The 12,064-nt window shown below is 48.8% G+C and overlaps 3 protein-coding genes across 3 annotated transcripts; 2 read left to right on the plus strand and 1 right to left on the minus strand.

Annotated features, from left to right (window-relative positions):
* Nucleotides 1–158: 158 nt before the first annotated feature.
* Nucleotides 159–3,644, plus strand: L3040_003601 (uncharacterized protein; the record flags this gene model as incomplete). Its single annotated transcript, XM_007297217.2, has 12 exons — nt 159–353; nt 481–605; nt 659–864; nt 913–1,061; nt 1,116–1,386; nt 1,445–1,728; nt 1,777–1,917; nt 1,970–2,396; nt 2,459–2,599; nt 2,649–2,977; nt 3,027–3,330; nt 3,379–3,644. The coding sequence occupies 12 exons, from the start codon at nt 159–161 to the stop codon at nt 3,642–3,644; spliced, it is 2,838 nt and encodes a 945-aa protein (XP_007297279.2).
* Nucleotides 3,645–5,224: 1,580 nt separating this feature from the next.
* Nucleotides 5,225–7,741, minus strand: L3040_003602 (uncharacterized protein; the record flags this gene model as incomplete). Its single annotated transcript, XM_007297218.1, has 1 exon — nt 5,225–7,741. One exon carries the CDS (start codon nt 7,739–7,741, stop codon nt 5,225–5,227), a length of 2,517 nt encoding a protein of 838 aa, XP_007297280.1.
* Nucleotides 7,742–8,092: 351 nt separating this feature from the next.
* L3040_003603 (uncharacterized protein) lies at nt 8,093–9,854 on the plus strand (the record flags this gene model as incomplete). Its single annotated transcript, XM_007297219.2, has 4 exons — nt 8,093–8,194; nt 8,296–8,583; nt 8,642–8,686; nt 8,733–9,854. 4 exons carry the CDS (start codon nt 8,093–8,095, stop codon nt 9,852–9,854), a joined length of 1,557 nt encoding a protein of 518 aa, XP_007297281.2.
* Nucleotides 9,855–12,064: the final 2,210 nt, after the last annotated feature.

Below are 12,064 nucleotides of genomic sequence, written 5' to 3' on the forward strand. Positions count from 1 at the left end.
TTCCTCACCAACTTCCTAGAAACAAACAACAACTCCTCCTTCTTCAAACTTCTTCCCCGTACACACAGTCTACCAAGACAAACAAACACCTTTCACATATCTATCCTCTTCTTTTCATCGCCTTCTCTCAACCCACATTTCCCGTCTTCGTGCTCATCATGGAGCCTTTCAACTACCAACTGCGCCGCCCAGCCGGCATGGATAGAGAAACTAACATTGAGCCCAAGTACAACTTCGAGAGCAAGTTCCCACTGAGAAAGGGTAACTTCAACACCACCGGCAAAGCAATCATCATTCGTGTCAACCAGTTCAAGGTTCTTCAATGGCCTCAAGGACATATTCAACAATATGATGTAAGTTTCACCCCTCGTGCCCCTTCACCTTCAGTAAAATCATCATCGAGCTCAACTTCAACTCGCCCTGTCCATTCCCATTCTCAACACGGACTTCACCTTTGAGGGTTTCACTGACATCATCCAGATCCATATCGGTGATGGTGCTGAGACGCGTGGCAAGGTCTATGCCGCCTGGAACTCCAGAAAAGTTCAAGATCAGCTTCAGAAGTTGTCACCTAACTGGCTCTGGGACGGTAACAAGATTGCATGGTAAGTTTCATGTCCACATTTTTTACAGGTAGCTTTGCTAAGTCCCCTTACAGGTGCCTCGGAGATATCCCTGAGCAGCGCATTCTTGTTGATTTTAATGAGGAGAAGAACAAGCGTGTTCGCCCAGGAGCCCCCCCACCCCCCGAGGATAAAGTCTTTGTCATCATCCGCCCAACCGTTAAAGTCAACATGAGCGTCGTTCAGGCTTATTTGGATGGCACTCTTCCTACTTTTGACAAGAGCATCTTGGCTGCTATCAGTGAGTCCCTCCTTTGCATTTATTGATGTCCACTTCTAACTTCTCTAGACTTCTTGGATCATGCCATGCGCCAAGGCCCATCGGAGACCTATACTATGATCAAGCGCTCATTCTTCAGCAGAGGAAATGTCAGCACTCAGCTGGACAATGTCGTTGTCGCTATGAAGGGTGTCTACACCTCTATCCGCCTTTGTGACGTGAGTTTTGCCGCCATCCTCCACCTCTGTATTTCATCGCTAACTTCCCCACAGCCCAAGGCTTCTATGGGTACTCCAAGCACTGGTTTAGCTTTGAACGTTGATGTTGCCAATGGCACTTTCTGGGCTGCGCAGGAGATCCACCAGGCCGCTCGTAACTACACCAGTCTCCCCCGCAATAGAGCACTCTCCTACCAAGTCTTCCGTGACAATTTGCTTCCTGTCCGTGGTCCAAATGGTCAGCCAACCATGTCTGAGGATTTCAAGACTCTTCGCAAGATGACCAAGTTGAAGTTCATCGTGAAGCATCGTGGCAAGGGTGACGGTAAGCCCTCTCTAATTTTAAACCTTTATTCAAACTCTTTGCTAACATGATGATCCAGACCATAAGCAATACACCATCAAGAGATTTACTTTTGAGAAGGGTGATGCTTATGCCAAGACTGGTGCTCATGCCAGAAATACTAGATTCAAGTACAAGGATCCCAAAAACAACTACGCTCTAGTTGACATCACCGTTGATGAGTTCTTCAAGCGTGTTTACAACATCGACCTCCAGTACTGGTGGCTTCCATTGGTTGAGACTGCCAAGGCTGGCTTGTTCCCCATGGAGCTCTGCACCCTTGTCCCTAACCAGCGTTACAACTATAAGTTGAGCCCTGAACAAGTAAGCAATTATATTCCCTCGCAGACATTGTAATCTAACTTCCCCAAGACTGCCGCCATGATCAAGTTTGCCGTCACCCGTCCCAGAGAGCGACTCCAATCTATCCATCATGGTGTTGGTATGTTGAAGTGGGCTGAGGATAAGTACCTCAAGGCCTTCGGTGTCAAGATTGACCCCAATATGTCCCTGGTATGTATCCATTCCCGGCAATGACAAGTATTCCAATGCGCTAACATCTCAGACCGCTGCTCGTCTACTCCAAAACCCTGAGATCCAGTTCGCTGGTGCTAAGGTCAACCCTGGTACTCAGGGCCGCTGGGATCTTCGTGGCAAGAAGTTCCTCTTGTCCAACCCTGAGCCTCTCAACTCTTGGGGCTTTATCATTGTTGAGGGTGCATGCCAAGAGAGTGTCGTTCGCAACTTCGCTAATGTCTTCATCCAAACCTACATTGGACATGGTGGCAAAGTCCAGAATAAGAACCCTGTCATCTACGCCCAGGCGCATCGTACGAATATTGCAGAAACCATTGCTGCTGCGCGCATTGCCATTGGTAACCAAGTCAAGGCTATGCCTCAGATTCTCTTCTACGTTCTCCCTGCTCGCGACTCATTCTTGTATGAGCGCATAAAGAAGAACTCTGAGTGTCGATTCGCTCTGGTCTCCCAGTGTAAGTTTTCCCGTTTTTCATTTTCCCGTTTTTCATCTCTGAACTTTGCTAACCATATGCAGGCGTCAACGTTGTCCACGTCGTGAAGGCCCAGCCTCAATACTGCTCTAATGTCGCCATGAAGGTAAATGCCAAGCTCGGTGGTACCACTTCGAAGATTGCCGCTCCCAAGGGCTTCTTCAGCATCCCTACTATGATCATTGGTATGTACCTTGTCTCCTGCTCACAAGTGCTTCTGCTCATGAATCCAAGGTGCCGATGTCTCTCACCCTTCTCCGGGTAGTCCTCAGGCCTCCATGGCTGCAGTCACTATGTCTTTTGACAAGGATTGCTGTCGCTATGCAGCTGGTGTTCAGACCAACGGTCACCGCGTCGAGATGATAACCAGACATAACATCGAGACTGTGGTCATGCCAATGGTAAAGAACTGGGTCAACAAGGTCGGTGGTGGTAATCCTCCTAAGCATATCTTCTACTTCCGTGATGGTGTCTCTGAGGGCCAATACACCCATGTCTTGGACCAGGAGGTAGCCGACATGAAGAATGCTTTCGCGTACATGTATCCGGGCAAGGGTGAACATGTTAGTATATCCTCCGCTACTTTTTATGGCTTTTCTGACATTTAGATAGATCAAGTGGACCGTCGTTGTCTGCACTAAGCGTCACCACATCCGCTTCTTCCCCAAGGAGCATGACACTCAGGCTGGTGACCGCAACGCCAATTCCCTTCCGGGTACTCTCGTTGAGAGAGACATCACCCATCCATTTGAGTATGACTTCTACCTGTGTGCCCATGCCGCTATCCAAGGCACCGCTCGTCCGGTTCACTACCATGTGATTGCCGATGAGATCAAGATGCCCATCAATGAGTTCCAGAAGATGGTGTACCAGTCATCCTACCAGTACATGCGCTCCACCACTCCGGTTTCGCTCTGTAAGTCCTCCCTTGCTCCCTGATATAGATCCAGCTAATAGTTTCTAGTCCCCGCCGTCTATTATGCACACTTGGCATCTAACCGTGCTCGTGCCCATGAGTCCAATCCCGCTTCTGACGGCCCTCGCGGTGGTCAGAAATTCGAGGAGAAGATCCAAGACGATGTGGCCCTACGTCGTGTTAATACTGCCGCTCATGGTTCCTCCCAGACCGGCACCTCGGTCCGAACCGAGGCTGCTCCTCTCATGCCTTTGGGTAACCCCGAGAGCGTTGAGATCATGACAAAGATCCGCACTTCCATGTGGTACATCTAAGTCAAGTCTGGTGTGGTATGTGCGTGAGCTTTAGCCCTTTGCTTCTGCTCTTTTCCAAAACTTTCACTTCTTTCTACGAAGATTTACATACTTTTTTTGATCTGCGGATCCCTGGCTGCTGGGGTTTCAGCGCTCATCCTTTGCCTGCTTTCTTATGACTGCGTATGGCGGTGTTGGGTGGCTCCCTCCAGACTTGCAATCACAACTTCACTTCGATGCATAGGGCTTTGATAGAGGCATAGGGATAGACGGATGCCTAGGTACGGAAAACTTTATGGATGATGGGAGACCTGAGACTGAGGATTTATTCAGCAATGGTTAGATAGGAATGCAATCCTTTACAATAACTCTGCCTTTCCCCCGGCCCCTGATTGAGTGTGATTGTGTCTGTGATTTGAGTGACTTCGATTCCTAGGTTTCCTAAATATTTTTAAAATGGTATATAACTTACGGTATTTCAATTTGCAAATGATGGTTAAAGGTGGGGGGAGTCTGGGGGCTGAGAGACAGTCCGGGTGCGTGCTTGACTTTGAGTTTTCGAGATGTTTGAAGATGGGGTTTTTCACCTTCTCCTCATTTCTCTTTTCTCCCATCTTCTCTCTCGTGATAATATCATGATGAGTAAGACGGATGTGACGGGTATGATATAACGGACATGCTATCGAACGATGTACGGTACGTACTTTATATATTCTTTTAGGGGGAGGGGGGGGAGAGGTTTGACGGAATTGGCTATTGAGATGTAGAGATGTAGAGATAGGGAGAAAGAAATGTTGTGTGGTTGTGGGTGAGTAAAGGGGGGGGGGGGGGGAGGCCTTAGGGGAAGATTGGTAGTTTTTTGAGGGCCGTTGAGATGGGATGGGGTAGGTTGGGATGAGATGAGATGAGATGGCATGGGATAGGGATCTGATCTAGGAGACGTCTAATTGTAGGAGAAAAGGAGAGAGGATGGCTTTTTTGGGGGGGAGGGGGGAAAAGGGAGAGGGGGATGATGGGGATGATGTGGTTAATCATCCATTCGTTATTATTAATACTACTTACCTACCTACTTACTTACTTACTTACTTATTTACTTACTTGTGCTATGTTGTACATCTCTTACAAAGTATATGGGGTGAATTTGTAGACTTTTAAAGAAAAATGGATGGGTATAGAATTATTATTTTGTAAGTAAATAAGTGATACATGTCCTTCCTTGACGTTTCATGAAGCCCTTGATACGACGGCGTAAATGTCAATGGAGAGATGCTGGGGATTGTAATCTGACTTTTGAATGCGGTGGAAGTTCTGCATTTGGCTACAGCGTGACTTTTTGGTATCCGCATCCAATTAAACACATGATTCGCACTTTCCACACCCGGAACAGCTCCGCAGCACTATCCTGAAATGCTTTCTAGGGCCTTCTGGTATATAACCCTATAGCTAAGAACGTCGCCGTACCCCATTCGAGGTCCTACTGTGGCAGGCTCTGCCTGCCACCCGCCCGACGTAAATAAATACAACAAGAACACCCCCGGCACAGCATAATTTACCAGCATGGTCCTATAGCACTGAACATGCTCCATCTTTCATCCATGCACTCACTCCTCTCCCTCTTTCTCAACAGCCTGAACAGAATTCGCCCCCGTCCTGAAATCCCGTCCCTTCCCCCTATGCCCACCTCCACCCCTCTCCATCTTTCCAGCAGCAAACTTCTCCCTCGCAAGTTGAATAGCCGATTTCCTCGGCGCTACATCCGGCGCACTCTTCATCACCTTCTTCTTCTCCGCCCATTTTTGATCCCGCTTGATCTTGCGATTCTTCTTCCCTTCGCCGGGTTCAGAGATTGTCGGCTGCTTCTTTCCTTCTTCTTCTTCATCTGCGGCCGGCGCCGCAGTAGGTGGCGGAGGTAAGGATGATGGTTGGGATTGGAGTTTGAGGAGCGCAGACTCCTTGACTTTCTTGACCCAGTCGCTGCGGCGGCGTTTGAAGAGGTCGAGAGACCAGTTTCGCAACACGATGCGGCCTGGGTAGCTGTCGCGGAGCTGGTGCTCGTGGCTGAGGAGAAGGGCGCCAATGCGGTCTGTTAGGGAGAATAGAGGGGTGCTCGGGGATGTAAGGGTTGGTGGGGCAGCAGTGGAGAAGAGCAGGGCGTCGAGGACGTGGGAGCCCGTGGATGATAGGGCGAGGGTTATGGCCGGTGGGAGTTGTGCGTCGTCCGTGGGGGCGGAGGAAAAAAGGAGATTGTTGATTAGTTTTCGGCGGAAGAGAACGTTGTTGGTAGTTTTCGTTTCCTTGGACTTTGTCTTGGAGTCCCACGCGGTGAGGGAGGATGAGGTAGGCAAAAGTGCGGATTGGATGATGTGCGATGTTGTGGTATAGTTTGAGAGGGCGAGGAGCTCGTCTGCGGATAATGCGAGGAGCGCGTCTTGGATAAGAGATTCTGGGGAGAGAGTTTGAGGGGAAGGCTTCCCTTCGGCATCTTTGCGGGCGAGATTACCCGGAATGGAAAGCATACATTGGGCGAGCAGCGAGCCGTGTAGTTGATAGGCGCTGGGTTTCATGGCTGCTGGTGGCGCGGATGCTTCTTCGCCTCCCTTAGGGGGTGCGGGTGACATGATGTCTTCGATGTTGTCAATGCAAGCCATTTTTAGGATGAGTGTCTTGGGATCAGAGCCGTACGCCTCGGCGATTGATTTGCAGAGTTCTTCCGTGTCTGCACCTCGAGCATGGCATCTTTCCAGAATTGTTTTGAGAATGACTGTCCTGTTGCGCTGTACCAGGCCCTCTATTTGGGGGAGGATGGCTGTGACCGCTTCCTCGAGATCCTCTTTGCTGAGACGAGTCAAAACCTTGATGGCTACATATGAAGATATCTCATTTCTAGATATGGCAGCGATGCGATCCTTGAAAACTGTCTTGTAGATTTGCTTGAACAGCTTTCCGGGTGCAAACGTGCAGATTGTTTCTAGTAGACGAGATCCTATAGCATCGTATAGGATACCGTTCACAAATGTTTGGGACTCGCTACCTTCGGCCGTGATGTCGTCTGGGAGTAGAGCTGATATGATGGTCTTCTCGGACGTATTTATTCCCTTTTTGGAATTTGGATTCGTAAGCTCCAGCTCGAGAAGTAGTTGAAGTGTTGGGTTTCCTGTTGGGTGGGTGGCCAGGACTCGGATAAAGGATGTATCCATCGTAGCAATCGTATCTGAGATGATCTTCTCGACGGCGAATTGAAATGAGGATGGGACGGCTCGTTTATTGAGCGAGAGTTCTGTGGGTGCAGTGTCCAGGCCTGTAATGGAGATCTTCTCTTTCTTCTTGCTTTGCATAAGGGTTCTTGTAGACGCCTTTTCGAGAGCTTGGCCCGAGAGAATAACAAGTAGAACCCGGAGAGTGTGGGATGCGAATCTATCAGTGAGCAGAAAAGTCATCTTGCCCTCCAGCTCGTCCAGTGTCGCCAAAAAGAGGTCCTCCATTGACGGCAATTCCTTCCCCTCCTTCATCTCGGCATCCACTTCCACCTCCACACCTTTCTTCTTCCCCTTCTTCGAATCCGCCGTGAGCTCTTCCGTAACAATCGGCGCAGACTGAATGAAGAGAGTCTCGCAGCAATGACTGGCAAACCGATGCTGGATCAAATGTGGATAATTGTCCTTGAATTTCTCAAAAATCCTCTTTTTCTGCTCCACCGTACTCAGCAGTATCAACCTCTCCATCAACCGCGAGCATGACTGACTGCATGCAATCTTCAGCTCCTTGCCTTCTGCCTCTCGGTATACATTCGCCAGGAACAGGGAGCGTTCTTCGTCAGATGGGAAATCGTTATTCTCGAGCAGTTCATCTGCGCGCCGAAAGTATTCCTGCTCTTGGTCCTCGAGCATTCCATAAAAAGGTCTCTCGGTATCCTCACCCTCCTCCTCATCGTCGCCATTAGGATAGTGCGACCTCATGATGGGGTCATCGAGGCCAATGAAGCCGACCTCGACATCCTCCGCGGGCTCTTGCGATTTCTGTCTCTTGGACTTGGTAGGCTGCTCCTCGCCGTTATCCCTCTTGCGCTTGAGTTTCTTCTCTTCTCTCCTCCCTCTACTGTGTTTGTTCTCTTTGGGCATGGTTGATTGTTCTGTATTAAATATCCTGTGTATTCTGCCGTCGTCGTCGTCGCCGTCGTCGCCGCGGGATATTGAGCTGTTGGGTCTCAAAACCGCCGAAATTTTGAACAATTTTGCGGCCGCATCCTAGGCGGTGAGCCCTTCTGAGCGATTCTGCCAATCCCGCCCCACCCGACCCGACCAACCCAATGCCGAATATCTCGCATCATTCTGGCCGCTTTGGTTCTTTTGTTACCAAAGCCCTTAGACCGTGGGGAGGATCGGATTACGCTATATTTGCCCCCCTTAATATGTGATTTTTCATTTCATAAATTTTGCAAATTTTTCTTCCTCTAGATTTCATTCTTCAATATGTACCTTGATTCTTCCATTATGGCTTCAAATGGCACCTCGCTACCTTTAAGAGATGGGCTTGCACAGAAATCGCTTAATCGAGCTGATGAAGTGGATGATGTGAGGATTGAATCTCCCTCATGACGGCTTCCTTTATTCACATTTACCTACTACCATCTTGGAAATTGAGATTGATATCTGACTGACTGAAATAATCACAGTTGTTGAATGCTGTTCAATCTCTGATCATCCCTTTCATCAGATCAGCAGACGAAGATGCTGATACCAAACGTGCGGGTCATGGACTCGCTATTCCTGGTGGCGGTCCTCGCACTGCTCTGGTCGAGCACCACAAGCCTCAGAAGCTTGCTAGTATCATGAACTTTGACCTCCCTGGAGATGGGAAGGGAAAAGAAGGATTGCTAGCTACTGTTGAGCAATTGCTCCAGTACAGTGTCAATACTTGGGATCAAGGCTTCTTGGACAAGCTGTATGCAAGCACCAATGCCGTATGTTTTCCACTTCCATGGAATTCGGCCATGCTATTTTTCTAACCCAAAGAGCCAGGTTGGTGTCATTTCTGAGCTGCTGCTCGCAGTCTTGAATACCAATGTAAGGTTCTTACTCTCTTGTAGATCCTCAGGTCCTGACAGCCTAGGTCCACGTCTTCCAAGTCTCTCCAGCCCTCACGGTAATCGAGAAAACTACAGCAAGAAACTTCGCAAATCTCTTCGGCTTCAACGGGCCTCACGCAGGTGGTATAAGCACGCAAGGAGGCAGCGCCTCCAACACAACGTCTATCATCATCGCCCGCAACAACCTCTACCCAGCCAGCAAAACCGAGGGCAACGCCAACTTTAAATTCGTCCTTTTCACTTCCGCTCACGGACACTACTCCGTCGAAAAAGCAGCTCAGTTGTGTGGTATGGGCACCGATAACGTCTGGTCTGTTCCAATCGATGCTCAGGGCCGCATGATCCCCTCCGAGTTGGAGAAATTAGTTGAGAGAGCCGAGACTGAAGGCAGAACGCCACTCTACGTCAACGCCACAGCTGGCACCACCGTCCTCGGATCCTACGACCCATTCACAGAAATCTCAGCCATATGCAAGAAACACAACCTGTGGCTGCACATCGACGCCAGCTGGGGCGGTCCTGTCATCTTCTCCTCTGAACACAAATACAAAATGTCCGGCTCGCATCTAGCCGATAGTCTAGCCGTGAACCCGCACAAGATGATGGGAGTGCCTGTCACATGCTCATTCCTACTCGGGCCCGATCTGACAAAGTTCCATAAAGCGAATACCCTCCCCGCAGGCTATCTCTTCCACGAAGACTCCTCTAGCGGCGAGGTCTGGGATATGGCGGATCTAACGCTGCAATGTGGACGGCGTGGCGACAGTTTGAAGCTTGCGTTGAGCTGGATCTACTACGGGGCTTCTGGCTTCGAGTCACAGATCGACGACGCCTTTTCCATCGCTTCGTACTTCGCTAGCAAGGTTGAGAAGAATGCGGACTTCGCGCTAGTCTCGGACAACCCGCCTCCTTGTCTGCAGGTATGTTTCTACTATGCTAAGGATGGGAAGTTGCCGGAGAGCAAGGAGGAGAATACGAGGACGACGAGCGCGATTGTGCAGAAGCTGATTCCGAGGGGTTTCATGGTCGATTATGCGCCTGGAGATAAGGGTGCATTTTTTAGGGTTGTGGTCAACAGGGAAACAAGGCGGGAGACGGTGGATGGATTGGTGTTGGCGATTCAGGAGGTTGGGGGGAGTTTGTGAGACCGGGGAGGTAGACTTGAGATAGAGAAAATTCTGCCTTTCCGTTTATTGTTGAAATCAAAATATCGTGATATGTGCTACTTTAATGCGAGATATTCCACAAGCTTGTCAACACATTCAATTGCATCGTCTAGGATACGAAATTAAAACACGGACATAGCGAGAGCGTATATATCTCGTGACCACTTTCCCTATCCGTCAACGTCATAGCTTCAAACACACATGAACTCCTTGCTTCCGTGGACACTTACGGAATACACACCGCAAGGAAACAGAGGCGATGTGCCGAAAGTGGACTTCCTGCAATACTAATACGCAATACTAGAGTACATACTAGCATGGACCTATTTTAGTCTGCCAGAAAGGCGCATCGCCTGTATCTAATCGACAAGTATGAACCCGAGGGTCATTTTTGCGACTGGCCAGTCACCCGCTTACATGCAACCTGGCAACCACCTGAAGATATGGAAAGCAATTATTGTGCGGGAAAATACAGAATGAAGCAGTTCCACCTCTTTTCTTTTGTGAAGTATTTTCATTTCCAAGAAGGATGAATTCCGGATTCCGGATTGCGGTGAAGATATCGTATAGAAATAAATAAGGTAAGCGCTGGCTAAGCGGAAGCGGCGTGAGCAGAGCAGTCAACATGCCGAGCTAGCTAATGCCCGATATTAAAACCTCCAAGAAGTCTTGAAAAGTTTTCCTCAACATTTCGCTTCTTCTTCGTTAGAGCTCTTGACATCTCGATTGGCATCTTATTCGATGGTCGTCTACCCAGTCGAAGTCGCATTCTCGGATGACTCGCCTTACGAGGAAGTCTGAGCTGCTGTTACATAGGACTACTGTTGGAATATAGGGTTTCGCACCTATTCCCTTGTCTAGATTAGCCTCTTGGCTACTCTCACGTATATAGCCCTCAGCACTCTCACACTAGATTCGATACCTTCTACACTCTTGATTCTATCAACTACCGATGGGGGAGGAAATGCAAAACGAAATCAAAAAGTGCAAACCCACTCACGCTCCTTTAGCAGTTTGGTCTTCTCAGGCCTCCTCTCCAACTACGAAGTACATGCTCCGGAGGCGCTACGCGGGATGGTGGCACAGCTGAAACTACATCACCGCCGCCACCTCTCGACGCCGGTCTCGTCATCTCCACCATTGTCAAGTTCTTCGCGATCACACTTCCGGGCGTCAATATTCCCATCTGGTGGGGCAACTTCGCGGTCTGTAATACCACCGTACGTATCTTGTGCAGAAAAATATCGTGTTTTGCATGGTTCCAAATCAAACGCCGTATATCGTGACGTAGCTCGGCTGATTGAGTGATGATAAATTGTATGTACGAGAGAGATCTAGCCTACCTATCAGATCTGATTACCTTGTAGACTACCTACTGTCAACTCAATTCTCGAGCAGGTGCATGGAATATATCTGGGATGTCGAGAAGTGGATGCCAAGGCTCGGTTGGAGGATATGATGTCGGTAATGTAACAACATCTGCTCTAAATCGACAAAATCGTCGGGCATCTAAGCATTGTTACCCCAATATTATTTTATCTTGGCCCGTTGGATATCATCGCTCGGAGAAAATACCTTCCGGGATTTCCCCGATCCAAAACTGTACACAGGCTGTTGGCGTGTCCAAGTCGGATAAGTCAGGAGATCATAGCACACGTGATGTAAATCGCCGCCCATACTTAATGAGCGTCTGCAATTTTGTTCACGTACCCCAGAGATCCAAAGAGCTTAGATTATAGCGGAGTCTCGCTTTGTCAACGATAAAAAACTCGGCAGGCTCGTAAGACAGGCCTGATGGAAGACCGCATAAGACAAACTCGACGATTAGAAAAGCAGCTTCGATATCACAGAGTACGTCGTCGGACCTCGCTGGTACGCGAATTATAAATTATATGCAGCAATTAATGTACCATCCGTCTTCTAATCTTTGGCACCGATATTGACAGCCAAATAGTCGGGAATGGAAAAAAAACCCCCCGGAGAAATTGTCACCGGTACAGTAAGAGAAAATCAATGAAGTGGTAGCGAATAGATATTCATTACTCATCATAGCTTGCCGAAGTAGCTGTTCGCGAAAGATGTTTCCCCATCCGATCTTATCCTTCCGTTCGGATTGATCGCATCTTTGACTTGCGTATTACAATGTCTCATTTCGCTGATTGTGTGTCTGTGTACATATTTTAGAGGTA

This window comes from Drepanopeziza brunnea (assembly GCF_022702325.1).
Source record: "Drepanopeziza brunnea f. sp. 'multigermtubi' strain 214-2 chromosome Unknown ctg5, whole genome shotgun sequence".
Taxonomy (NCBI): Eukaryota; Fungi; Ascomycota; class Leotiomycetes; order Helotiales; family Drepanopezizaceae; genus Drepanopeziza; species Drepanopeziza brunnea.